This window comes from Nannospalax galili, unplaced genomic scaffold (assembly GCF_000622305.1).
Source record: "Nannospalax galili isolate Female #2095 unplaced genomic scaffold, S.galili_v1.0 scaffold1382, whole genome shotgun sequence".
NCBI classification, from domain to species: domain Eukaryota; kingdom Metazoa; phylum Chordata; class Mammalia; order Rodentia; family Spalacidae; genus Nannospalax; species Nannospalax galili.
This window is the reverse complement of record NW_008348397.1, coordinates 851,584-876,805: the sequence shown is the minus strand read 5'-3', so window position 1 is coordinate 876,805 and position 25,222 is coordinate 851,584. Positions and strand designations below refer to the sequence as shown.

Sequence of the window (25,222 nt, the reverse complement as noted above, 5' to 3'; positions counted from 1 at the left end):
TTCTTTTCTTTCTTTCTTTCTTTCTTTCTTTCTTTCTTTCTTTCTTTCTTTCTTTCTTTCTTTCTTTCTCTCTTTCTTTCTTTTATTTTGTCTTTTTGAGACAGGGTCTCCCTGTAGCCCCAGCTGGGCTGGAACTCACTATATAGACCAGGTTGGACGTGAACTCACAGAGATCTGCCTGCCTCTGCCTCCCAAATGCTGGGATAAAAGGTATGCGGCACCACATCTGGGCCTATGGTTAGGATTTTTTTTTTAAGTGTAACTTTTTAAAAATAATTTATTATTTTTATTTTATGTGTATGTGTGTATTGCCTGCATGGAGGTAAGTGTACCTGTGTCATGAAATGCCCACAGAGGACAGAAGAGGCTGTCGGATCCCCTGGAACTGGAGTTATGGAGTTGTTAGCTGCCATGTGGGTGCTGGGATATGAACCTAGGTCTTCTGCAAGAACCCCGGAGCCATTTCTCCAGCCCTGTGGTTAGGATTTTTAAATAAACTGGTTGTAATGCCCCATGTTTATAATCCCAACAACTTGGGAGACTGAGACTGGAGGCTCACAGGTTCCAGACCAGCCTGGGTTACATAGTGAATTCAAAGCCAACCTGGGCCACACACCAAGACTTTGTCTCAGTAAGATAAAGTAAAATAAAAAGGGTTGACTAGATGGCTCAGCAGGTAAAGGCACTTGCTACGAAGCCTGTAGACCTGCATTTAATCCTTGGGGTTCACATGGTGGAAGGAGAGAACTCCCACAAGTTGTTCTGTGGCAAGTACACCCTACCAAATACAAATAAACAAATAATTGTAATTTAAAAATAAAATAAGGCAGCTGGGTGTGGTGGTGCAGGCCTTTAATCCTAGCACTTGGGAGGCAGAGGCAGGTGGATCTTTGTTATTTTTTTATGTATTTCCCCTTTAGAGATTTGACTTAGCATTCAAGGAAGAAAATAAAAAAAAAAAAAAAAAAAAAAAAAAAAAAAAAGAAAAAAGAAAGCAGTTAAAATAGGATCAGCCTGGGAGACATGCAGGCTGCACCATTCCTTTTTTCTGGGGTTGGCATGGGGGGTGGGGTGGGGCAGAGGTTAATGGGCGGGGCAGAAGCCAATGGGCAGCACCATGGGTAGGAAACATGTTCACCAAAGAGACAACTTGCCACTTACATCTCCCTCCTGCTGGGCAGTTTGTCATCCTTGTGATTGATAGCACAGACCGGAATAGGCTGCTGACCACCTGGGAGGAGCTGTATAAGATGCTGGCCCATGAGGTAAGTCCCCTGAATTTGGGAGGCTATCCAGTGGGACTAACTGTGTGCCCTCAGGCTGGTCACACAGCCTCTCTGAGCTTTATTCCTTCTCTGTTAATCTGAAAGCTATATCTTTGTAGCATGAGGAAGACTACTTTGTTATAGATGAAGGGTGTGGTCAGTGCCCTTAGAACAATTGGTTCACAGAAACCAGAGTTGTTGGTTTAAGGGATTACTTCACTCTCAACTCACCAAGGGACCCTAGGCAAGTTGCTTGGCTTCTAATAACGAGGATTATCAGTATCTACCTCAGAATAAGAATGGTGGCTCTTGCCTGCAATTTGGGAAGCTGAGATGGATTGCCATGAAGTTTGAGGCCAGTTTGGGTTCTATATTGATTTTTAGGCCAGCCTGGGCTGTTGGTTTAAGGGATTACTTCACTCTCAACTCACCAAGGGACCCTAGGCAAGTTGCTTGGCTTCTAATAACGAGGATTATCAGTATCTACCTCAGAATAAGAATGGTGGCTCTTGCCTGCAATTTGGGAAGCTGAGATGGATTGCCATGAAGTTTGAGGCCAGTTTGGGTTCTATATTGATTTTTAGGCCAGCCTGGGCTACAGACTGAGACTCTGTTTTGAAAACAACAAAACCCACAAATTCCCCCCCCCCCCCCCCCCAGTGATCTGAGGTTGAAAGCATCCTGTGAGCTGGTTGGGAGGTATTCCATGAGCTGTGGCATCATTTGATATGGCTGTTCTTTTGAGATGGGCCCCCTTCTCTGCTCTGCTTGGTCATGGGTCACTCTTGCTGAGACAGTTGGGACAGCTGGGCAAGGAGCACAAAGGATTCTTGAGACGGGAGGGGACACTGGATTGGTTCACTGACCTGGGCTGTGCTTTTCTGCCCACAGGTGCTTCAAGATGCTTCAGTCCTGATCTTTGCCAATAAGCAGGACATGAAAGACTGCATGACCACAGCAGAGATCTCCCAATCCCTTATGCTCAGCACCATCAAAGACCACCTGTGGCAAATCCAGGGCCGCTGCGCTCTCACTGGGGAAGGGTCAGTCTCCACACCCTCACCCCACCTGTTCTACTCAGTGGATGGCCATGAGAACCCCTCTTCCATCTCCTTCCTGTCAGAATCTGGCCCACAGTCAGCTCTAAGCTGAGTAAGATGGGCACAGTCCCATAGCTAAGATGCTATGAGCAGACAGAGTCCCTGCATGTTAGGACCTTGTTCTAATGATGAGGGTTAAAGCTCCCACAACAGGGGCTTTAGAGACGGAGAAATGCTATGAAAAAAGTGAAAATGGATAAGTGCTAGAGGGGCAGGCATGGGTCTAATTTTACACCCAGGGCCAGGGATAGCTTGAGACCCCAAGGAAGGGGAGGTGGCTGTAGAAAGACCTGAGGGGGACAAGCCTTTTAGTCAGAAATCAGTGGCTCTCTGACCTTGAGTTTCTTATAAAGAGGAGGATTATAGTTCCTTCTCCTCAGTGTTTGCAGGGAATGAATGGCATGATTTCTTTATCAAATTTTTCTTGAATACCTACTTTTAACCAGATACCTCGCATTGGAGAAACAGTGGTGAATAAACTAGACAAAAATTCCTGCCTTGGGGCTGGGGATATAGCTCAGTGTGTAGAGTGCTTGCCTAGCATGCATGAAGCCCTGGGTTTGATGCCCAGCACCACATAAACTGGGTATGATACTGCATATCACTAATCCCAGCACTTGGGAGGTGAAAGCAAGAAGATTAGATTCAGAAGCATCCTGCAATACATAGTCAGTTCAAGACTAGACTAGGCTATATAACAAAATCCAAAGAAATAAAGTGATAACCAGGATGGTGGAGAAAGGCGGGAAAGAGAGATTAGGAATAGGTGGAAAAAAGCCACAATTTTTTGTGTAAGGATCAAGTATGAACCCAGTGCCTAGATCAAATCTCCACAGGGTGTGGAGGGGCTAGACTACTCCAAAAGAACATCAAGTCTGGAGAAACCACCGCCTCCCCCCATAATTTTTTGAACAAAAAGAGATTTTAGAGAAATGAATCTAAGAGATCAGAGATGTCTGGCAATGTGCTTGTCCCAAGATTTCACTCCACCCCCATCAGGGACTCTCCTCACCCAATCTACAGTCCAATTCAATAGCACTTTGTGAGCCCCCATGTGCCATGCCCTGGGCCAGGCAAGGATGGGTGATGATGGAGATGACCAAGCCTCCCTTGCTCTGGAGTTGGATCCCACCTCATGGGGAACTTGAAACACTGCTCAGGGGCTCAGGAAGGTGAGCCTCCAAGCTACCTCCTCAGTGGAGAATCCCTTCTCCCAGAGGGCTCTGTACACTTTCCTGATCTTTATTGCAGTGTGTAGTTGTAGCCTTATTTGTTGAGTTGTTCTGCTAGACTGTGAGCTTCAGAGGGCGTCTGCTTCTCTGTAGGAACCCCAGGCTCCAGCACAATGAGCATGGATACATTCTGGAACTCAGCTCACTTCCCTTTCACCATTAAGTGATTGAATATAACCTTGGCTATGCTCTCAGTCTGCCACGGGCAGAGGCTTGGAGCTTTAAGGCCATCATCTTATGGGAAATGCTGATGATCCTTTGTCCCCTTCCTCCCTCCCTGCAGGCTGCCAGCTGGGCTCCAGTGGATGCAGTCTTGGGCCACTGCCAACTAATGTCTCAGCCTGAAGCCAACCAGAAGGCTTGGCAGAAGCCTTGCATGGTTAGCACTGATGAGAAACCCTAGTGATTTTCTGGTGGAAGCAGGGTGGTTATGGACAGAGAGATGGCCACTGTCCACCAAACAGGAACTAAACTACAGACTTGGAGTTGCTGCAGACAGGGTGTCAGGTGAAAATGTTCCCCAGCCATCACTGCAGGAGTGTGGAGACACCAGGGATATTTCTGGATGTGTTGAGGGATCAGGCCCCTCCTAGCCCTCATTCTCTGTAGGAATGGAGAGCAAGAAATCTTTATAAAGTTCTATAATCCTTGAACAAAGGAGATTATAGAAGGGGATTAAAGAGGCCAGAGGGAAGGGCCAAAGCTGGGGGTTAGGGTGAGGAGGAGGCTAGGACATCCCAGACAGAGAGGGGTCCACTCCCTCTGAGATGCTGTCCCTGAGCACAGATTTTGGGGTCCTTTCAAGTATCTCAGATTCCTGTGAGACCTGCTTGTTTTGTCTTTGTGTCATGATTTTATTTTTACATTACATTAAGATTTTAAAAATAAAAGTAATAAACACCATCGCAAATTTTTATTTCTATCTGTTCTTCCAACTGGCTTTTAATCTTTATGCAAAGATATTGTAAAAATCCACCTCAAGATGGGGCGGGGAGAGGTGGAGCTGCCTCAGGTTCCATTTGGCTAGAGAACAGGTTGACCAGGTTGCAGAGCGTTGGTACCGGCAAGCCAGGACCGGGAGCTCTCGGCTCTGCCTAGGTCTAGTGGCTTGATAGAGATTCACTGGGGTAGGGACCCCGGCGATAGAAAAGTCCAGGAGTCTTGTGGAGACGGAGACGGATTACAGGCCCATGCTGCTCTTTTCTGTGCTGCTCAGGGATCTAAAACTGTCCCGGGGACAGTAGATCTCTCCTCCTCTCAAGCAGGCAGTGGACATCTGTGGGAGTCTGGGTAGAGATACAGAGGACTCAGTATCCTTTAATTTGTGTTTTCCTTGAGACGTGATGATGGGGGACAAGCTCGGGAATTTCAGCCATTTTTGTTTATGTTTTCTTCCTCCTTATTCTGGATCCAACAGATAAAAATCAAGAATAGTGGACACCGCCACACTTATATTCCACAGAAATATATTCTGATGAAAGGCATTTGCATGTCGGGGGTATAGCTCAGTGGTAGAGCATTTGACTGCAGATCAAGAGGTCCCCGGTTCAAATCCGGGTGCCCCCTCGCAGTTCCAGGACTGTGTCCCTTTTGTTAACTGTCATTCTCAGGCGTACCTGGGACTTCGGAAAGGGCCTCAGGACCCCCTCGTCATTTTTCGGGACCCCTTGTGTCCCCTCCACCTGTGTTCCAGGTCGGAATGCTGCGCGAGGCTCGGGTCGGGTGGACCGCTGACGCCACAGCAGCTGGAGTATGGCAGAGTTCGAGGCGGGGGGTCGCACCCCAGGTTCCGGGGACCCCGACGATCCCCCTTAGGGACAGCTGAGTTTCCAGGGGCCGAGCTCGGGCTGAGACGGAAGGCTGGGGAAGCCGCGTGAGTCTGTGGAAGAAAGAGAGACGCCTAGAAGCAGCCGGCGGTTCAGGTGGGGCTGGAGAGTACGACCCGGGCCCAGCCGAGCGCCGCGCAGCACGGGATGCCGAAGGGTCTCGAAGACGTCTTTCTCCAGTCCGCGGATTGCATCTTCTCGTAACATGAATAAGCATCTCAGCTTCGGGAAGCACTTCCTGCTTCCAAGAGAGTAATCCTCTGCAATTTTTCGAAAACTTGGAGTCCCACGCTCCAATTTTGGAAATGCATCAGTGCGCCTGCGCAAAAGAAGCACTAAGGAGCTATTGGCGCAAGCTTGTTGGCAGAGGGGGTATAGCTCAGTGGTAGAGCATTTGACTGCAGATCAAGAGGTCCCCGGTTCAAATCCGGGTGCCCCCTAAGGGGATTTTCTTTCTTCTCACGCTTTTTTAATATTATTTCCTTCACCAACTCTCAGGCAGTCGGGAAGCGATGAGGGAGATAAGGGATCGGAGAGTTCTAGGGCAGTGCTTCTCGGAATGTGTTAAAAACATGTCCATGTCATTTGCTTTTAACCTCCGAGGTGCTGCTGCTTCTGCCCGAACCGGAACAAGAGGCCGTAGAAGATGCAGCGTGGGCACGCGGATACCATCACCAAGAGCTGTGCGGCTACAGAGTTGTGCGGCCGCGTGTCCATCCTTGGCCGCCTTGGAGGCCCTCACGGCGCCTGCGCAGGAGTGCTGCAGGTCGCGCTCAGTGTCGCTCATCACATGTCCACTGGGGGGCGGTAGCAGGCCGCAGCTGGAAAGACCACCCCTCCCCACCGCCCCATTCCTCCCCCACCTCCCCAGCCAGTCCGGGAGAATTTGAGTTAGGTATTAAGAATTCAGAGGTGTGATGGGTAGGGTGAGCTCATGCATGCTCGAGGATAGCCGTGGGTTCAAGGCCCGTCTTGGGCTATAGTGTCAGCCCCAGTTTCAAAATAAAAAGGACTCCAGTTGCGGGCCTTGCTTCGCCATATTGTACCGCATAGAGGGTTGAGGTCTGGGGGTGCTGGAGGGGGATGGAACGGGGGTTCTGAGAGGTGAGGGAGGGTTTCATGGTCATTTCCTTCCGCCGCTCCCCCTTTTGGCCTCAATGCCAGAGCACCCACCTTCTCCAGCCCACGCGGGTCCCACACGGGTCCTCGGGTCCGCACCCACACCCTCCTGGGGACATCCGGGTGAAGCGCAGTCCTTAGCCCCCTTCCCTCTGCAGCCTCCCGGTCTCCAGCCGGGCGTAGCCAGGGGATCTCAGCCCTCTCCACCCTCTGGGCCCCAGTTCTTCCCATGAAGTAGGTCTCGAGCACCTTCGCGCCCTGACCTGATTCCCAGCCGTCTATTAAATCTCCTAAATTGTAGGTATTTTTATTCCTTCCTGGAAGGAAAAAAAAAAAAAGATGTTTTATTCCCAGAGCCGGGTAGAAAGTGGTGGCAGTGGGCTGGCTTTGAGGAGTGACTGGGTCTGTCTTCTTGGGAAGATGGGGTCCCCACTACTTCAAAGCAGGAGTGTGTCAGGCCTCTGCCCCTTATATCTGCCCGGCTGGGGGTGGGGGGAGAACCTGTGCTGGAGATGGGGTGCGGAGGGGTCAAGTGCGGGGTGCAGTTGTGGCCTCGGCCGGGGCAGACGCTGCGGGGTCTTGGCTGCAGGAGTAGATTCCTGATGTGCGTGTGCGTGGCGCCCTCAGAACAGCAGAAAGCCCCAGAACTCGGAGGACCCGGTCAAAAAGTCCCCGGGTTTGGGGCGGGTGGCTGGACTCCCATGGCCCACGTAGGGGCGCCTGGTGGGAGTCCCCTACCGCTACTTTTGGGGCAGCGGGGCTGGTCAGGCGGGAGACAGCGCGCTCGCTCGGTGACCGGCGAAGCCCCCGCGCGGTGCCGGGTCCCGCGAGGCGCCGTGTGGAGCTCGGGGAGGCGGGAACCCCAGCGTCGCGCCCCGCCCTCCCCGCCCGCCCTCTCGCACTCCCCGGGACCGCAGAGCGGTGCTTGGTTCTCGGTGCCGGCTCCTGTACCCGCTCCCAGCTCGCAGCCGCTCGGACGGCAAGCCCAGCCCGGGGCGTCCGCGCCCACCATGCGGGCCCAGGTCTGGCTGCTGCTGCTGCTGCTGCTGCTGCTGCAGCTGCTCGGCGGGGCTGGGCGCGCCATCAGCTCCGCATCGCCTCCAGGTAGGACGCGCGGGCAGGGCAAGTGCCCACCCGGAGCAGGAAGATGCTGTCCACCCGAAGTCAGGGGCAGGTGGACAGGGACCCCCCACTTCCCCAAACAGAGACGGTGCGCGCCCCCTGTGTCCATCCGGGAAGGTTGTGGAGGGAACCTAGCCGTGGGTCCTCGGGAGAGTCATAGGGACCCCAGATTACTCCAGGGGGGTAGATTTCTGTTAAGGGGCGGAAGAGGCTCCTGCCAGGCTCTGCCACCCCCAGCTGCCTCAGGCTGGGTCCCAGTTGGACTTGGAGACTGTGTGGGAGCCGGCACAGGATGGGGGGCACCCTAGCCCAGCCTTCGCCCTAGGCAACGGTGTGGCGGTCTAACTTGCTCCCCTTACCTATTCGGTACCAGGAGAGAGAGGTAGGAGCTCAGGAAAAGCAACTTGCACCCCCACCCCCGCTCCCCGCTGGCCTCTGCTGGGCTTCTGGGTTGTGCGTGGGGGAGGTGCCCCACTGTCCACACTCCTCTTTTCGCTGTACCAGTTTTCTCGTCATTTCTTCCATCCGAAGATCTACCTTGTGTTCCTCATGTTATCAAGGAGGGCCAGTCCTCAACGTCTACTTGAGGCTCTGCACTCAGGTTTCCGCTGGGGTTGGGGAGGTGCGTGATTTTCAAGCCTGTTGACAGACAAACCTGGGAGCCCCTGAGATGGGGTCAGGGAAGGGGATGCTCTTTGCTGTACCAGCATTATGCTTCTTGTTCTTGACTTTAGTGGTCCCAGTATGCAGTTCAGACAAACCTGGGTGGGGATGAGATGGTATGTGAGGGGAGGAATGTGCTGTTGATGACAGCGACAGTGTGGGCAGAGGGTAGAGAAGCCACAAGACAGGGAACTGGTGCTGAACCATCAGTTTTCAGGGAGACCCAAAGAGAGGGGTTGAACACTTGGTTTCTAGTTCTCCTGTCTCATTTGCTGTGTGACCTTGGACCAGTTACTTACCTTCTCTGGGCCATTTCTTCACTTATAAAATGAGGCTATTGGCAAAATATTTGGCTTTTGGTTGGGGTAATTGTGAAAGATCTTTTTTTCTTTCTTACGTTCTTTCCTTCTCAGATGTGTACTGACAACTGATTTTTTTTTTAATTATAAATAGGAAGAGACTGGACAAGTTAATTTCTGAGTCTTTTTCAGCCTCAGCCCGATGTGATTTTCTGAATTCAGAAGTGGCCATTTGATGAGTGGTTTGGGCCATGGAGAGGGCTGGGGAAGGGGAGTTGAGAGGCAGTGAGGTTGGGTGGGGGTGCAGGGAGAGGTGAGTCACCTCTTTAAGTGAGAGCACTCTACCTTCTCTGCTTTGAGATGTGGGCTGTCTGCAGCTGGGGAGGTTGAGGTTAGACCCAAGCCAATAGAGAAGCTGTTGACTCTTCCCAGGCTCACCTGAGCTTGGTGCTGGGGCTCTGTGGAGGCCCTCCGAGGACGGTGGCCATCGAGAGCAACCTCCAGGTGCTCTGAGGGCCCTGGCCCCAGCCCAGGCTAAAATGACTCTTTGGGCCCTAGAAGCAGTGAGGTCCCTTCATCCCACATCCATTATTAGAATGGGAACAGGAGGCATTGGCGACCTGAAATGAGAGTCTGGTGACAGGGAGATTAGGAGAAGCCAGCAGATAGACAGATGACAAGACAGGAAGATGACCCTGGGGTCTCAGGGGGAAGGGGCACTGAGGGTCTGGCCCCAGGGGAACCAGAGATACCCAAGACAGACATGGAAAGAAGAGGCTGCTGGGGTCCTGAGCCAAGAGTCTTTCAGGAAGCCTGTCCCAGCACCCACCAGGGGCCCTGGCAGCTTCCTGCTCACTGAGCCATAGTCTCTACAAGTGAAGGTTGGAAAGATGTCTGGTAGTCCTTCCAGCTATAATCTGCTTCCAGTTTCCTCTTTGTTCACCAGGGACCTCCTACTAGATCAACATACTGGAACTAAAATTCAGACTTACAATCAGCCCCAGGGTCCCCTCCTCAGAGAGGACCACCCTGACGGCAGACCCTGACAGCAATCATATCCCTAGCCTGAGATACTGCTGAGTCTCTGGGAAGAGTCTGGAATGTTCCTGGGCTCAGGAACACACACTTTCACCACCCCTGTACCACACCTTGCAAGCAGAAAGAGCTTAATAAAAGTATATTGAAAAGCTGAGCATGGTGGGCCTCACTGAGAGCAAGGCTACTTGGTAGGGTGTGGGTAGAAGGATCAGAAAATCAAGGTCATTCTTGACTACGTGGTGAGTTTGAGACCAGGCTGGGCTATATCAAATCAAATCATATTGAATCATGAATCAAGTGAATGAGCAGGTGGATCAGAGGGGGTCCCACGACTGTCCCATTCAGAGAGACCTACTTCTATCTCCAGAGAGCTGGTATTACAGGTGTGTCCTATCACCCCCAGTTTATGGGACACTGGGGATCTAATCCAGGGCTTCTTGGATTAGATTTAGGCAAGCACTCTACCAGATGAGCCGTATCCCCAGCCCAGGTGGCAGGGGGTGGGAGGAATTGCTAGGTGCTTTATGTACATGGTTTTGTTAAAGATTCAACCTAGTAAATGGTAGAAAATTTCTCACCCCTATCTAACTGGTTCATTAGAATCTAAGGCTTAGAGGCTGGAGAGATGGCTCAGCAGTTAAGGACACTAGCTGTTCTTACAAGAAGACCTGGGTTCAAATCCCAACACCCATTTAACTGTAACTCCAGTTCCAGGGAATCCATCAGCCTCTTCTGTCCTCCTCAGGCATTGCATGACATGGGCACTCTTACCTACATGCAGGCAATACACGCATACACATAAAAATAATAAATAAAATATTTTTAAAAAATTGTGGCGTCACAGCTGGTAAGTGGTTCATAGTTGGGCCTCCAGCTTCTCTGATAGCAAACCTGTGCTCTTTTGCAATGTGTTAGGACAGAGTTAGTCTCCAGCAGGGCTGTGCACAAGGAAGAGTCTCCTTTCCTCTGTCTATAAGACTTGGTGCTGGGCATTTAGAGGGCTGCTCCCTTCTCCTTGCCTACCTTCTTCCTCTGTTGCTCACTGGTGCTTCTTGGACACCTGCCTCCCAGCACTCAGAGCACAGGTACTGAGGTGCACGATGTTCCAGGAGGCCAGGTTATGTGATGTGGTACACCTGGCATCTGGGTGAGGGGAAAGACAGAGCAGATTCTGGGAAGCAGTGGCATCTTTTGAGACTTTAAGGATGAATGAGAGCTCTTCTGGAGAAAGGGGTTATTTAGGAGCAGACTGCTCTTGGCTGAGAAAACGACACAAAACTCCAGTGGCTTCTGAACAGGGCTAGGTCCTAGAGGGGCTCGAGGAATGCAAAAGCAGGCAGGGGTCTGGCTACAAAAGCCCTCAGGTCAACTAGAGGGATGTGGTGAGCTGGACAATGAGAGACAGACTCAGGTGTGTTTTCTAGATGGCTTGCTCTAGCTAGAGTGGGAAACTAGCTTTAGGACATGTAGAGGCTGAAGTAAATGTCCAGATAGAGGCCCTGGTCGCCTGGATGGTGTGGTGGCCATGGGACTGGGAGGACTAGGTTGAGTGGTAGATGGGATTAACGATGGCTCTTGGCCATTCGGTAGGCATCCTGGGGAAGAGTTCAGGACTGCCCCTCTGCCCGCGTTCTCTAGGAGCATCTGGTTGTGATTAGGGGCAGAGAAGTGAGAGGGGCCTGGCAAGGGTCCAGCAGGCGCCAGCAGCCAAGAATGATTTAATTGGATAAAATGTCTAATGACAAACCAGAGCCCCACAGCAGTGTCCTGGCCAGGCCCCAACCTGCTCAGCCAAGCCTTCTCTCAACCTGTCCTTGCTGCTGCCCAAGAGCTACCCCCAAGTGTTGTGTCCTCAATTATGCAGTGATTGAGCACTTACTATTTGCTGGGCCCTCTGAGGAAAGTGGAGAGAGGCCTGAGGAGCTTGTCTCCCAGATGGGCAGAGAGTGACCTCAGTGGGGGGGTCTAGGACAGTGAGAACCACTCTACAAGCTCTGATGAGCCAGGTGGAATCAGAGATGGAAAGGAGAGGGATATGTGACCTAAGACCCAAAATTGATGAAGATCACAGGTTGGGGTAGTTTATGTCCCTTATACATTCAGCATAGGTATGACAATTAAGATGACAATATGAGGCACTGCTTTAGTGCCCTAACTCTCTTAAATGGAAAAGAATGCTTTTCAGTGTCATTTAGAATCAGTCTAATAGCCCTGAGGGAACTGGAATCTTGTTGCAGCTGCCTATGTGTGGCCACTTTCCAATCCTGTGCTCATGGCAGACATTACTAATCAATCATGACAATCTCTCCTGCTAGATACAAATGAAGCCCTGGGATTCCTGGCTAAAAGGCTTCTGGCTGCTGCTAATTGATGGAGATGGTGTTTGAGATGGAAAGCTCTTTGAGATGAACCATCCCAGCTGATTCCTAAGCTCCTTGCTACATGGGGAAAGTGATTTGCCCAAGGTCAAAGTTTGAAGGTGGTGATAGGACTAAAACTGTGGTTCTCAATCGGGCAGGAGGGCAATTTATTTCCCAGGGACTATCTGGTGATGCTTGGAGACATTTTCAGTTGTCACAGCCTGGTGTGTGTGTGCATGTGTGCATGCATGTATGTGTGTGTGTAACTGATATATAGTGTATACACAGCAGAAATGTCACTAAATAACTTACAAAGCACAGGAGAGCCTCACCACAATGATCCAGGCTCAAAACAGCCACCTTTTAGACTGGGCTAAAGACTTAAATGTTTATTTCCCCAAGGAAACTATGCAAACAGCATGGGGCTGGAGAGATGGCTTACCGGTTAAGAGCACTCACAACTCACATGGCAACTCACAAAGATCTGTAACTCCAGTTCCAGGGGATCCCCGACACTCTCTTCTGATCTCCATGAGCTTTGCATGACATGGGTGCACTCACATACATGCAGACTATACACTCATACACATAAAATAAAAATAATAAATTAAAAAAAACCTCAGACCTAAAAAAAAAGAAATGACATACTTGTAATCCCAGAATTTAGGAGACTGAGGCAAGATCTTGAGTTCCAGACCAGCCTGGGCTACAGAGTAAGACCCTGTCTCAAAAAAGTGGTAGGAGGAGCTGGAAAGATGGTTCCCCGATTAAGAGCACTTGCTGCTCTTTCAGAGGACCCAGGTTCAGTTCCTAGCACCCATATTGGGCAGCTCACAATCACTTGCAACTCCAGCTCCAGCTGCAGAGGGATCTGACATCTCTGATCTCTGTGGGTACCTGTACTCACATATACTCACATATACAGATACAAACATATACATGATTATTAAAGGAATAAAAATAAATCTTTAAAAAAAAAGAGTCCTGAGCCAGGCTTGGTGGTGCACGCTTTTAATTGCAACACTCAGGAGACACAGGCAGGAGGATCTCTGTGAGTTCAAGGCCAGCCTGGTCTACATGGTGAGTTCCAGGCCAGCTGGGGCTACATGGAAATCCTGTCTCAAAAAAAACAAAACAAAACAAACAAACAAACAAACAAACAAAAAGAGTTCAGTCTAAAACAGAACTGTGGTTGAGCCACCCCAAGCTGAGAGTGCTCCATGATCAAGGATTGTGTATGTTTCTGGCAGGGAAATACAGAACTGGTTTATAGCTCAGAATGGCTTCTCTCACCTTGTTGCAGAGTGCTGAGGACTTTCCCTGAGATCTTTTATCTTATTTAATTTAATTTATTATTATTATTATTTGATTTTTGGAGACAGGGTCTCTCTGTAGCCCCAGTTGGCCTGGAACTTGCTATGACAGGTTGGCCTTGATTTCACAGAGATCTGCCTGCCTCTGCTTCCTGAGTGCTGGGATCAAAGGCCTGTGCCACACCATGCCCAACAGTTTTTGTTTTCTTACTTCCCTGTTCTACTGCTCCCTTCCTTTCTTCTGTCTTTTCTGAAGCTACCAGGAAATCTGTCCTTTTGTCTAATACGCATTCTCCTACATCAGGCCCTTTCAATTTCTCAGCTTCCAACACTTGCAGGTCTGACAAAGCAAGGCTGGTCTTAAACTTGCTATGTTGCTAAGGCCAGCCTTGAACTCCTGATCCTCCAGCCTCTATCCCCTCACATCTCTTTAGACACCTAAAATCCAAGCCACACCTCAGACCCACTCCCTCAGGCCCCGAGGGAGGAACCCTGACCTTACAATTTTTAAAGCTGTCTAGGTGATTACAGTGGGAGCTGAAACAGAATATTCACCTTTAGAGGCCGGTAAGCCCGAGTGTGACTCATCTCTACATCTAACCCACTGTCAGACCTTTAACCTCTGAGCCTGATTCCAGTCTGCCAGACATACAGTATCCACTGTGGAGTATGGAAGGGTTTAAGCATTGCACATGCAAGCTGTTTGGCATGGAATTGGGGCAGGTGACTCTAAATCTGTGTTGTGAATCTGCTCTTCTGATCATCCAATGTCCTCAGAGCCAAAGATGGTATAGTATTGAGGCCTGTGCAGGATAAGGGGGCTGGACCCCATCTCGAATCCTTCCCCTGGACCTCCTGCACTCAGCATTCTCTCCCTCCTCTCAGGTCACAGTGAAAGCCAAGGCTCTAGATGGGCTGCCAAAGGGTCCAGGCAAGATTGGAGTCGGAAAGCTCGAGCGAGCCCAGGGCAGGTATCGGAGCCAGGCAGGACCCAGCTGAGCCAGGACCTAGGCGGGGGCTCCCTGGCCATCGACACACTACCGGACAACAGAACCAGAGTGGTGGTGAGTGCTGGACCAGCGTAGAGGGGAAGGGGAGCAGGGGCCAGTCCAGGTGTCAGCTGTGGAGACTAGAATGGATAGGGGTCCCAGGGGAGGGAAGGCAAGCAGACCCAGGCCCCGTCATAGAATCAAAGCATCTCAGAGTTTTATAGGCTGCCTCCTCCAGGACCAGAGAGGTGAAGTGACATGCTCCAGGATACACAGCCTGGACACTGGACTCTTCCATGACTCAGTGAAGAAAAAGCTGAAGGTAGCGTTATTGGTTACACCCCAGCTACCGGTTTGGGCCCCACTCCATAACATTTCTGCCTTGCCTTCAGACTGTGGGGCCCTAAAGGCTAATAGCTGCTGAGGCCTAGGCTGCTGGGTAGCCTCAGGGTATCCTGCAGGGGCCTGCATAGAGAGAGCAGCTCAATTGCAGTTAAGGCAGAACTTCTTTATCCCAGGGTAGGGGCTGGCATTGGGGATAGGGGTGGGGGGGCACTCTGCCTTGAAAGCTGAAGGGGGCCTCCATGTCCATGTGTGAATGTGTGTGTCAGAGTGTGTTTGCCTGTGTGGCTGAGGAGTTTTGTAAATTATGTCCATATGCTCATGGTTTGCTACTTTGGGCTGCTTGTATCTGTCATAAGTATGAGAGAGCAGAGGGTAGAGCCTCAGAATGCAGAAAAACCACAAAAAGAGAAGAAGCAACAGAGGATGCGCTTCTCAGCACACAGAGCCTTCCAAACATCCGACGGTTCTAGAGGTAGTGGGATGTGGCTGCATGTATCTGTGGTTCCAGCTAAGTGGACAGCTGAGGCAGGAGGATGGTCAGAACCCTGGAGTTCAGGGCCAGCCTGGGGAACATAAACCAAGAATAGTTCTAGAAGCACAGAACAAACACAGAAGTACCAGCCTGCTGCACCCTGCACCCTGATGCCTCCTGCCCCCTTCCCCAGCAGGTACCTCTAGGTTCTTGTTTTCCAATTAATCTGCGTCCCTCGATGAGCAGGCTTTGGACCTTATCTGCCTCCTGTTGTTTCGGTGGATGATTTGGTTGACATTCACCCCCAGAACTGTTTTCTTCCATCTTTTTTACTCAGTCCATGCTCCCTGCCTTATAATGTTTTATCATGTGATCCAAGCAAAGTAAGATCTTGTTTCTTGTATTATTATTATTATTATTATTATTATTATTAATCACATTCATTTATTTACTTTGTGTGTGTGGGTGCATGTACCATGGTGTGCCTGTGGAGGTCAAAGGACAGTTTATGGGGGTTTGTTCTCTCCTACCTGATGGGTCCCAGGGATTGAACTCGGGTCATCAAGCTTGGTGGCAAACATCTTTGCCACCAAGCCATTTCTCCAGCCCTGCTTCTTGTAATATAATTTTTTTGATCCTTCCTGATCCCTTTCCTCCATCAGTTTAGTTTTCTGTACTTACCCCAGATATACTTTCTTATATGTCATCCTTTGGCTTCAAATAGAACTTTCAGTGTGGTCAAACCTGCCATCAAAGGAGCTGGGGCTGAGGCTCAGTTAATAGAATACTTGCTTAGCATTCATGAAGCTCTGGGTTTAATCCCCTGCATTGTATCAGCCAGATGTGGTGGCACATGCCTGTAATCCTAGCACTTCAGAGACAGGAGTAAGAAACTCAGAAACTCAAGGTTATCTATCTTTGGCTACATAGCAAGTTCCAGGCCAGCCTGGAATACATAAGACCCCATCTCAAAAGTCCAAAAGATAAGAATAAACTTAAAGAAAAAGAACTAAAACATTTCCCTAGCTTGGTGGGTTGCCCCACAGTTGCCAGCAGGCACCTCCTTCCTCCTCTGTCTCTCTTGTTGGAGCCCCCGGTCCCTTTACCTGGTGTCTTTACTCTCCTGCTTGACTCTGAGGCAGTTTAGCTTCCTGAGAGAGGCTACCTTGAAGGAGAGACTTTCCTGAGAACCTGCAGGTTTGAACATGCCTTTGTTCTGTCCTGTCCTTTCACTGATGGCTTTACTGAATGTAGATTTGGAAATTAAAAAGCTTGAAGGCATCTCACCATTGTCTTCCAATGTCACCATGAAGAGCTCTGCTATAACAAGAGGGCACGGTAGCACACTCTGTAATCCCATACTTGGGAGCCTGAGACAGGAAGATGGCCTAAGAATTCAGGGCCAGCCTGGGCTATAGATCGAGATTTCCCCTTCCCCATCTCAACACACACACCTCTGTCCTAGCCCATAAAGAGATTTGGTATAACCGTGGCATGGTGGCTCACACCTGTAATCCCAGCATTTAGGAGCCTGAGGCAGAAAGATTGCTGAGATTTTGAGGCCAGCCTGGGCTACATAGCAAGATCTGGTCTCAAAATAGAAAAAAAATGAAGTTTAGTGTCAATTCTAACTTCTAGTTTTGGCATATACTTCTGGAAGCTTTCAGGGGGTTCCCTTTGATCTCAGACTTCAGAAATCATAGTGACTGTCCAGGCTGGCTTGGAATTCACTATGTAGGCCAGGCTAGCCTCAAAGTGTAGCTACCACAACTGACTATATTTCTCATATCTAAAAGCACTTTATTGTGTATTTTTTTGAAAAGCCTCCTTCCTCTCCATGTCATGGATGAAGCATCTTTTCTCTCTAAGGGTACTTCATAAATTTTGAAATTTTTATTTTCTACCTTCTGAATCATCTCTGTTACTGAGTTTTTCTCTTACCTCAGGCTCTGAAATGGTTTGGCACCGTGACTGAGCCTGTCTTCCTTTAACATTTTGAGATTTTGTTCATCAAAATATCACTAGCATTTGGCACGAATTTTGATTTTATAAATATCATATTAAGGGGCTGGAGAGATGGCTCAGTGGTTAAGAGCACTGACTGCTCTTGCACAGGACCCGGGTTTGATTCCTAGCATCCACATGGTGGCTGTGAACCATCCTTAACTCCAGTTCCAGGGGATTCTGAAACCCTCTTCTGACCTCTGCGGCATTGCACGACACAGGTGCGCTCACTTACATGCAGGCAATACACTCATACACATAAAATAATAAATGAAATATTTTTTAAAAATACCATATTAAGATGCTCTTCTCAAGCTTTTTGATTCCCTCATCACTGTACCTGAGGGGAATGTCTCCCCTGATGGGCCCTCATCCCTGCCCCGAGGTGAACTCTCAGAGTACACAGCCCACACCCTTCCCATTCTGCCTTGTGTTCTGGAACCTTCAGAACCAAGGAGCAGTGTTAGCATGGAAGGATGGTAGTAGCATGGACAGCTAGAGCATGAAATGCCTCTAAGGAGGGACTCCTGTTGGCTCCCCACTCCTCACCGTTGCTCAGGGCCAGAGGTGATGATGAAAAGTGCCATGTCCCAGTTCACCCAAAGAGAATGTCTCAGCAGGGTGGTGGTATGTGCCTTTAGTCTCAAGCACTCAGGAGCCAGGGCAACCAGATCTTTGCGAGTTCGAAGCCAACCTGGTCTATATAGAGAATTCTAGGCCAGCCAGGGCTATACAATGATACCCTGTCAAAAAAAGAAAAAAAAAGGATGGATGTTAAAGAAAACAACCACAGAAGCACAGACTTCTGAAAGCACTTGTCTGAGGGTGTTTAGAAAGAGCAGTGGAGTTCATTAAGAGCTAGAATGGATTCAATAACACCAGGACTTAAAAACCAATAAGCATTCTGGGGGTCAGCTCTGACAGACCACTTCAGAAACATTGAAGATGGAGCTTGGGGATTTGTTTCTTTAAAAATCCCCAAGTGGGGCTAGGGTATAGCTCATTGGTGGAACACTCACCTCAAATGTGAGGCCCTGGGTTCCAAGGTTCGAAGTGTGAAAACAGGGGCCGAAGAGATGGCTCAGCAGTTAAGAGCACTGACTGCTCTTGTGGAGGACCCACGTTTATTCCAGCACCCAAATGGCAGCTAACAACTGCCCAAACTCCAGTTCCAGGGGATCCAATGCCCTCCTCTGACCTCTACAGGCATTGTACAGCACAGGGGCACTTACAAACACACAGGCAATACACTCATACACATAAAATAAAAATAATAAAATATGTAAAAGAAAAAAACTGTGGGCCGGGTGTGGTGGCACACACCTTTAATCCCAGCACTCGAGAGGCAGAGGCAGGTGGATCTCCATGAGTTCAAGGCCAGTCTGGTCTACATAGTGAGTTCCAGGACAGCTGTGGCTAAAGGGAGACCCTGTCTCAAAAAGACCCCCCCCAAAAGAAAAAAACTGTGAAAAAACAAAATAACTAAAAAAATCTCCCTGTGTGATTCTGCTGGTCACCTGGGTGTAGAAACTTCTGAGCATTAAGTTTCCAATTAATTTGTTAATGGTGGTCAGAGCTGGACCTGTAAGCCCAGCTACCTGGAAGATTGAGATCGGAAGATAGGGAGGTACAGAGTGAATTCAAGACCAACCTGGGCAGCTTAGTAGGATCCTCTCTCAAAAAGGTGTGTGGGGGGGCGCTGGAGAGACAGCTCAGTGCTTAAGAGCGCTGCCCTGGATTCAGTTGCCAGCACCCACATGGCAGCTAACAACTGCCTATAACTTCCATTCCTGGGGATGCAATGCTCTCTTCTGGCCTTCACCAGCATTGTATGCCTGTGGTGTGTTTATATACATGCAGGCAAAACACACACAGACAAAATAAAAATTAAAATCACTAGGGGCTGGAGATATGGCTCATTGGTAAAGAGCACTGAGGATCTGAGTTCAGTTCCCAGCACCCATGTGGCAGCTAACGACCAACCCTAACTCCAGTTCTAAGGGGATCTGACCCTCTCTTCTGGCCTCTGTGGGTATTGTGCACATGTAGTACACTTACATACATGCAGGCAAAATATTCATACACATAAAATAAATGTTTTTTAAAAAGGTAAAAAAGAGCCGGGCGTGGTTGCACATGCCTTTAATCCCACCACTTGGGAGGCAGAAGCAGGTGGATCTCTGTGAGTTTGAGGCCAGCCTGGTCTACATAGAGTTACAGGCCAGCTGGGGCTACAGGGAGACCCTGTGTCAAAAAGACCAAACAAACAGAAAAAAGCCAAGCATGGTGGTGCACACCTTTAATCCCAGCACTTGGGAGGCAGAGGCAGGTGGATCTCCGTGAGTTCAAGACCACTCTAGTCTACATAGTGAGTTCCAGGCCAGTTGGGGATATAGTTAAGTGGTACAGTGGTATAGTGTTTGCCTAGCATAGGTGAGATCCAAAGTTCAATCCTTAGTACAAAAAGAAAAGAAAATAAAGCCAGGTGATATAATCCCAGAAATCAGGAGGCTGAGGCAGGAGGATTGTCATCAGTTCAAGACCAGTCTGGACTGCATAGTAAGTTCTAGGCCAACCAGAATTAAAGAGTGATACCTTGTGTCAAACTTCCTGAAATAAACAAATGGACAAATAAATAATGGTGGCCAGGGCGATAACCAGAACAACAGGCATTCTGAGGCACCATGTGGCAATACTTGAACCCAGACTTCTGCTGTCTGGAGACTTCATGACCACACACCTCCGGACACCCACGCACGAAGTATGCAAAGTAAGGCCACCTGGATGAGGCCCCTCTCTGGGTTTGTCCCAAGCTCTTCCTAAGGGGCATGTGGATCAGAGTTTAGGAGGGAACCTGTCTAGAAGACAGTTTAAACGTCTCTCATCCTTTACCAGCCCCAGGCCAGGTAAAGCTACCTGGATAAATATAAATACCAGCACTTAGGGCTAGAATGAGTGTGGAAGGACTCTGCTTAGCAGAGGTTTCTGAGGAAAAGTCTTGGGACTCCTCAGTGCTATGGGCTGGGATGAGTCAGATTCAGGGAGCCACTGCCAAGGACGGAGGCGGGAAAGCAGCTGTGCTAATGGAAACCCATGACAGCCTGGGGGCTGTTTCCTGGCTTAGCCACACCAAGGGGGCTGTGCCTCTTTCAGGTGGCTCTGTAGAAGCCAAAGGAACTCAGAAGATGGCAGAAAGGATGGTGAAGAGGCTTGAGCTTTGGTCTCCAGAGGCATGATGGGAGGCACTTGATGGGCTTTCTGGTGCAGAGAAAGCTCTAGAAGTGGTTGTTTCTGATAGTGGCAGAGCTGCAGCTGGGCAGGAAGGAGCAGGCCTTATTTTTTTCCCCATGTTGCTTGGTGCCTCCTGCACTGGAGTATCTGGATTTGTGTTGCCTGTTTCTCTTGGCACCTTAGAGCCAGGCTATCCTGTCACTTGTGATCAGTGCCTGTCCACAGCAGGCGCTCCTCTGAGGGAGCAAAGGAAGGAGAGCGTCCTCCCATCCCTTGACGTGTTGAAGAGAAGAGTCAACCCCAGGCAGACTGTTGGCCTCTAAGGACTTCTGCTCCATTGACCTGTTACTTACTCACACAGCCTTTATGAGGCAGGTGCTAGGGTTTCTAGGGATCTGCTTCCATTTTACACTCAGCTCTGTCCTGAGCAGCATTCAACTAGGGATGCTGATAGTCCCCCTAGTACGTCTTATAAGACAGGGTCTCTCTCTGAACTTAGCTTGCTGGCTGGTGAGCTCCCTGGATTTGCCTGTCTCTATCTCTTAGCACTGGGATTACAGGCACACATGGCTATGCCCCGCTTTTTACTTTAAATTTTTAGTTGTTTTGAGTCAGGGTCTACCTGTAGCTCCAACTAACCTGGAACTCGCTATGTAGACCAGGCTAGACTCAAACTCACAGAGATCTGCCTCCCTCTGCCTCATGAGTGCTGGGATTAAAGGCATGTGCCACCATGCCTGGCCTAATTTTAACTTTTAAAAATATTCTATTTATTATTTTTATTTTATGTGCATGTGTGTATTGCCTGCATGTGTGTAAGTGTACTCATGTCATGCAATGCCCGCAGAGGCCAGAAAGGGCATCAAATCTCCTGGAACTGGAGTTATAGAAGTTGTCAGCTGCTGTGTGGGTGCTGGAAGTTTAACTTGGTCCTCTGGAAGAACAGCAAGTGTTCTTGACTGCTGCACCAGTCCCCTCTTGCTTTTATAGCAAGCACTCTGACCCACTGAGCATCTTCCCAGTCCTTAGTTTGTTTGTTGAGATGGAGGTTTCACTCTGTAGCCTAGAATGGATCTTACTCTGTAGCCCAGGCTGGAACTCACTCTGTAGCCTATAGTTAAACTTATGCTGCCCTCCTGCATCAGCCTCCTGAGTGCTGGGATTATAGGTACAAAGACACCTGGCTCACATTGCAGCTTTGATTTGAAGTTCCCTGATGACTAAGGACATTGAAACTTTTTCTGTGTGTTTCTTGGCCATCTGTATATCTTCTTTAGAGAAAAATCTATTGAAGGCTTTCTCTACTTTTAAATAGGCTTGTCTGTCTTTGTCTTGAGAAAACCCTTGAGCTTGTAAACCCACTTCTTCACTGTGTGCTGGGGATGCTGTTAGCTAAATGTAACTACAAACAGGATGTACAGTCAGTCCAGGGAGGCTGGCACAGATAGAACTGCTACACACTGGCTGTCCCTGAAGTGGGATGTGGCTCATAGTGGCCAGCCATCCTGGTTTTCCCAAGATGGTCTTAACACTGACCACCTGGTATCCTGGAATTCTTGCTTCTTAGCTCAAGGCACACCAGGATAGTTGGTCACTGTATTCTGGTCCTAGGTAGGATAGTATGTATCTTCTGTGGTCTGTGCTTTCTGCAAATTCGTGTGTTATAATAGAATTCCCAGTGCAATAGTACTGAGCGGTAAGACCTTTCGGGGATGATCAGGCTACGAGGGTGGAGCCCTCAGGAATAGGATCAGTGCCCTTATAAAAGAGGTGAGGGAGAGCTTACTTGTCCCTTTCACCATGTGAAAAACTCAGCAACAAAGTACTGTCTACAAAGCCCTCACCAGAGACTGCAACCACTCAGACCTTGGTCTTGGACTTCCCAGTCTCCAGAGCTGTGAGTAAGAACTTTCTCTTGTTTATAAGTTATCCAGCCTAAGGTATTTTGTCAGAGCAGCCTAAACAGGCCAAGACAGCATGATTGCCTAGTCATCACAATAAATCTGTTTCCTCATCTGTAAATTGGGATAAATAATGTCTCACAGAGTTATAAAAATCAGACAAGTCAAGTGGTTGAACCAGAAAGATCTCTCACAGATCTTACCTGAAAGTACAAAAATAGGATTGTAGTGTCAAAAGAGGATACTGTGCGCTTGGAAGACTCAAGTGCTGCCCTGGAGGCGCAATGGGACCAGCAGCCATGGCAGCACTGGGAGCTTGTTAGAAATGGAGTTGGGCCCTGCAGAAGCAGACTCAGATTCCCACGGAGCTGATCGTCTCCCTCAAGTTTGAGAAGCATGGCCTGGGGCATGAAGCATGGGCAGTGAGTTCACAGTGGCATTCATGAGGGCATGAAAATCAGAAGCTATGTGTGTCCAGTAAAAAGGGGATCATTAAGAAAACAGTTGGGGAGCTGGAGAGATGGCTCAGCAGTTAAGAATACTGGTTGTTCTTGCAGAAGACCCGGGTTCGAATCCCAGCACCCACATGGCAGCTAACAACTGTCTGTAACTCCAGTTCCGGGGGATCCGACAGCCTCTTCTGTCCTCTGAGGGCATTGCACAGCATGGGTGCACTTACCTACACACAGGCAATACACGGATACACATAAAATAAAAATAACAAATAGAAAAAAATTTTTTTGTCTTTTTTCTGAGACAGGGTCTCCTTGTAGCCCCAGCTGTCCTGGAACTCACTATGTAGACCAGGCTGGCCTCGAACTCATAAAGATCCGCCTGCCTCTGCTTCCCAAGTGCTGGGATTAAAGGCGTGTGCCACCATGCCCAGCCCACAAATAAAATATTTTTAAGAAAATGGTTGGGTGTGGGAACTCATGCCTTTAATCTTTATCCTTGGGAAGCTGAGGCAGGAGGATTGCTGTAAGTTCAAGGGCAGCCTAGGTAACATACAGAGTGAGACTCTGCCTCAAAAAAACAAAATGTGACTTTTCTTCTGCATGAACTGTCATAAAGCTTTTTAAACGATGGTTAAAAAGCACTGTATGTGTCGCCCGAGTCTGTTTGATTTGATTTGTCATTTCTCAGGAACTGTCCACTTTCGTTTTTTTTTTTTTTTTTTTTGAGACAGGCTTATTTTTTGAGACAGGTGGAGCTGGCTGGTCAGAGAGCCCCAGGGATCCTCCCCTCTCTGCCTCCCCAGTGTTGGAATCACAAGCACGTGCCATATGACATCTGGTTTTTTACGTGGGTGCTGGGGCTGAGACTCTAAAAAAACTATATTTAGCTCATAGCTCAAGAGACTGAAAGGCCAGCAGGGTTGCATCTGGCAAGGGCCTCATACTGTGGCAGGAGAATAGAAGGTAAGATGGCTGAGCAGGCATAGGAGCTTGCTGCCAAGCCTGACAACCTGAGTTCAATCCCCAGGACTCAGAGTAGTGGGAGGAGAGAACTGACTCCTCTGAGTCCACACACATGCATACTAAATAAACAAATGTCTAAAAATTCAGAAAGACAAGCAGGTGTGTGCAAAAGAGAAAACAGAAGGGGCGGCCTCGCTTTATAACAACTTGCTCTTTCGATAACTAGTCCAGTCCTTCAAGAATCAATCCCTCCTAATGACCTAATCATCTCTGATATGTCCCAACAGTGTTGCACTTGGGACCAGATTTCAACCTGAGTTTCTGAGGGGACAAACCAGAGCATGAGCACACCTGGGATAAGAGGCAAAGAACTGATATTAGATGAGCCCTTCCTGAGTGCCAGCCTCATCCTATGGCTTTCTATTTAACCATACATCTACGTCATGAAACAGGCATTTTTTTTTTAGCATTTATTTATTTTGTGTGTTTGTGCATGAGTGTGTGTGTGTGTGTGTGTGTGTGTGTGTGTGTGTAAATGTGGGTATGCATAGGCCACCATACAAATCAGAAGACAACTTTTGGGAGTTGCTTCTCTCCATCCACCATGTGGGTTCTGGGCATTGAACTCAAACTCATGTTGTCAAGTCTGTTTTGATGGCAATGCTCCTGCCTTTGTCTCCCAAGAACTAGAATTAGAGAGTGCTCTCCCATACCTGGCTTAGGACCCTACATTTCTAACAAGTCCCTAAGTGCTATCATTGGCCCTGTAGTAGCCAGAATCTAGAATGTATTTCTGACAGTTTTGTAAGCCTTGAAGACTGGGGGCTGCAAGTGTTGGAGTGATTGAGGGCTCCCTTCCTCATAGCCTTATCACACTTCCTGGGTTAGCCCTAGCTGCCCAAAGTGCTGTACTGACAAGCTCTCCTGCAAGCCCTGCAGGGCGCCCTTGGTTGCTTGCCCAGCCTTCCTACCTGCCAGGTGGCTGGCAGGTGATGGCTGATGTGATAGCTTAGCTGGAATTCCTTTCCAGAAACATCTTGAGCTCAGCCAAGATAAATGCAGTCCTGCTGTCAGACTTGAAGTGCCTGGCGGGGCTTGGGCATGAGCAGTTGAGGGAGATGAGCTGCTATTGTGCAGATGCTAGGGATTGTTTGGATGAGGCAGCATCAAGACCTTTCCGGAAAGGTCCAACAAAATCATCCTAATAGCTCCCACTTACCAGACACCTGCTATGGGCCAGGCACTGGGCCAGGAGCTTTATGTTGATCTGTTTCATGGAATCCTTTCAAGACCATGGCATCCCGGGTTGCCGAGGAAGGGACTGGTGCCTGGGGAAGGGAGTAATGCTTGGCACCGGCCATTGAAATTGAGCCAGCTTTTGAACCTGAGTCTGACTGACACCATAGCCTATGCACTTTATACTGTGGGTTTTAAATGATGCCTCACAGAACCTTATGGATTCCCAGAGATGCTCCACAGGTTGCTGTGGGATGGAGGTTCTCGAGAAGGCTTTTCTGGGATGTGA

At 49.1% G+C, this 25,222-nt stretch overlaps 2 protein-coding genes and 2 non-coding genes across 4 annotated transcripts in view; all 4 read left to right on the top strand.

The window, feature by feature from the left end:
• Positions 1 to 1,130: 1,130 nt before the first annotated feature.
• Positions 1,131 to 4,263, top strand: Arl5c (ADP ribosylation factor like GTPase 5C). Its single transcript, XM_008845332.3, has 3 exons — positions 1,131 to 1,265; positions 2,157 to 2,308; positions 3,881 to 4,263. Exons 1-3 carry the CDS (start codon positions 1,131 to 1,133, stop codon positions 3,927 to 3,929), a joined length of 336 nt encoding a protein of 111 aa, XP_008843554.1. The 3' UTR covers positions 3,930 to 4,263.
• Positions 4,264 to 5,091: 828 nt separating this feature from the next.
• Trnac-gca lies at positions 5,092 to 5,163 on the top strand. The gene has a single exon. It is a non-coding gene; the product is annotated as a tRNA-Cys (tRNA).
• Positions 5,164 to 5,791: 628 nt separating this feature from the next.
• Positions 5,792 to 5,863, top strand: Trnac-gca. The gene has a single exon. It is a non-coding gene; the product is annotated as a tRNA-Cys (tRNA).
• A 1,590-nt stretch (positions 5,864 to 7,453) lies between these two features.
• Plxdc1 (plexin domain containing 1) overlaps positions 7,454 to 25,222 on the top strand; it is a 55,973-nt gene continuing 38,204 nt past the window's right edge. Inside the window, exons 1-2 of the mRNA XM_008845282.3 lie at positions 7,454 to 7,646; positions 14,223 to 14,401. Of these exons, the coding sequence (XP_008843504.1) occupies positions 7,553 to 7,646; positions 14,223 to 14,401 (273 nt within the window). The 5' untranslated portion in view covers positions 7,454 to 7,552. The remainder of the gene's footprint in view (positions 7,647 to 14,222; positions 14,402 to 25,222) is intronic.

Excerpts from the sequence above, each read along its gene's own strand:
- Arl5c (XM_008845332.3), top strand. The coding sequence starts at position 1,131 with ATGTTCACCAAAGAGACAACTTGCCACTTACATCTCCCTCCTGCTGGG. Across the intron at positions 1,266-2,156 it reads ATAAGATGCTGGCCCATGAG|GTGCTTCAAGATGCTTCAGT; the intron begins GTAAGTCCCCTG and ends TTCTGCCCACAG. Across the intron at positions 2,309-3,880 it reads TGCGCTCTCACTGGGGAAGG|GCTGCCAGCTGGGCTCCAGT; the intron begins GTCAGTCTCCAC and ends CCCTCCCTGCAG.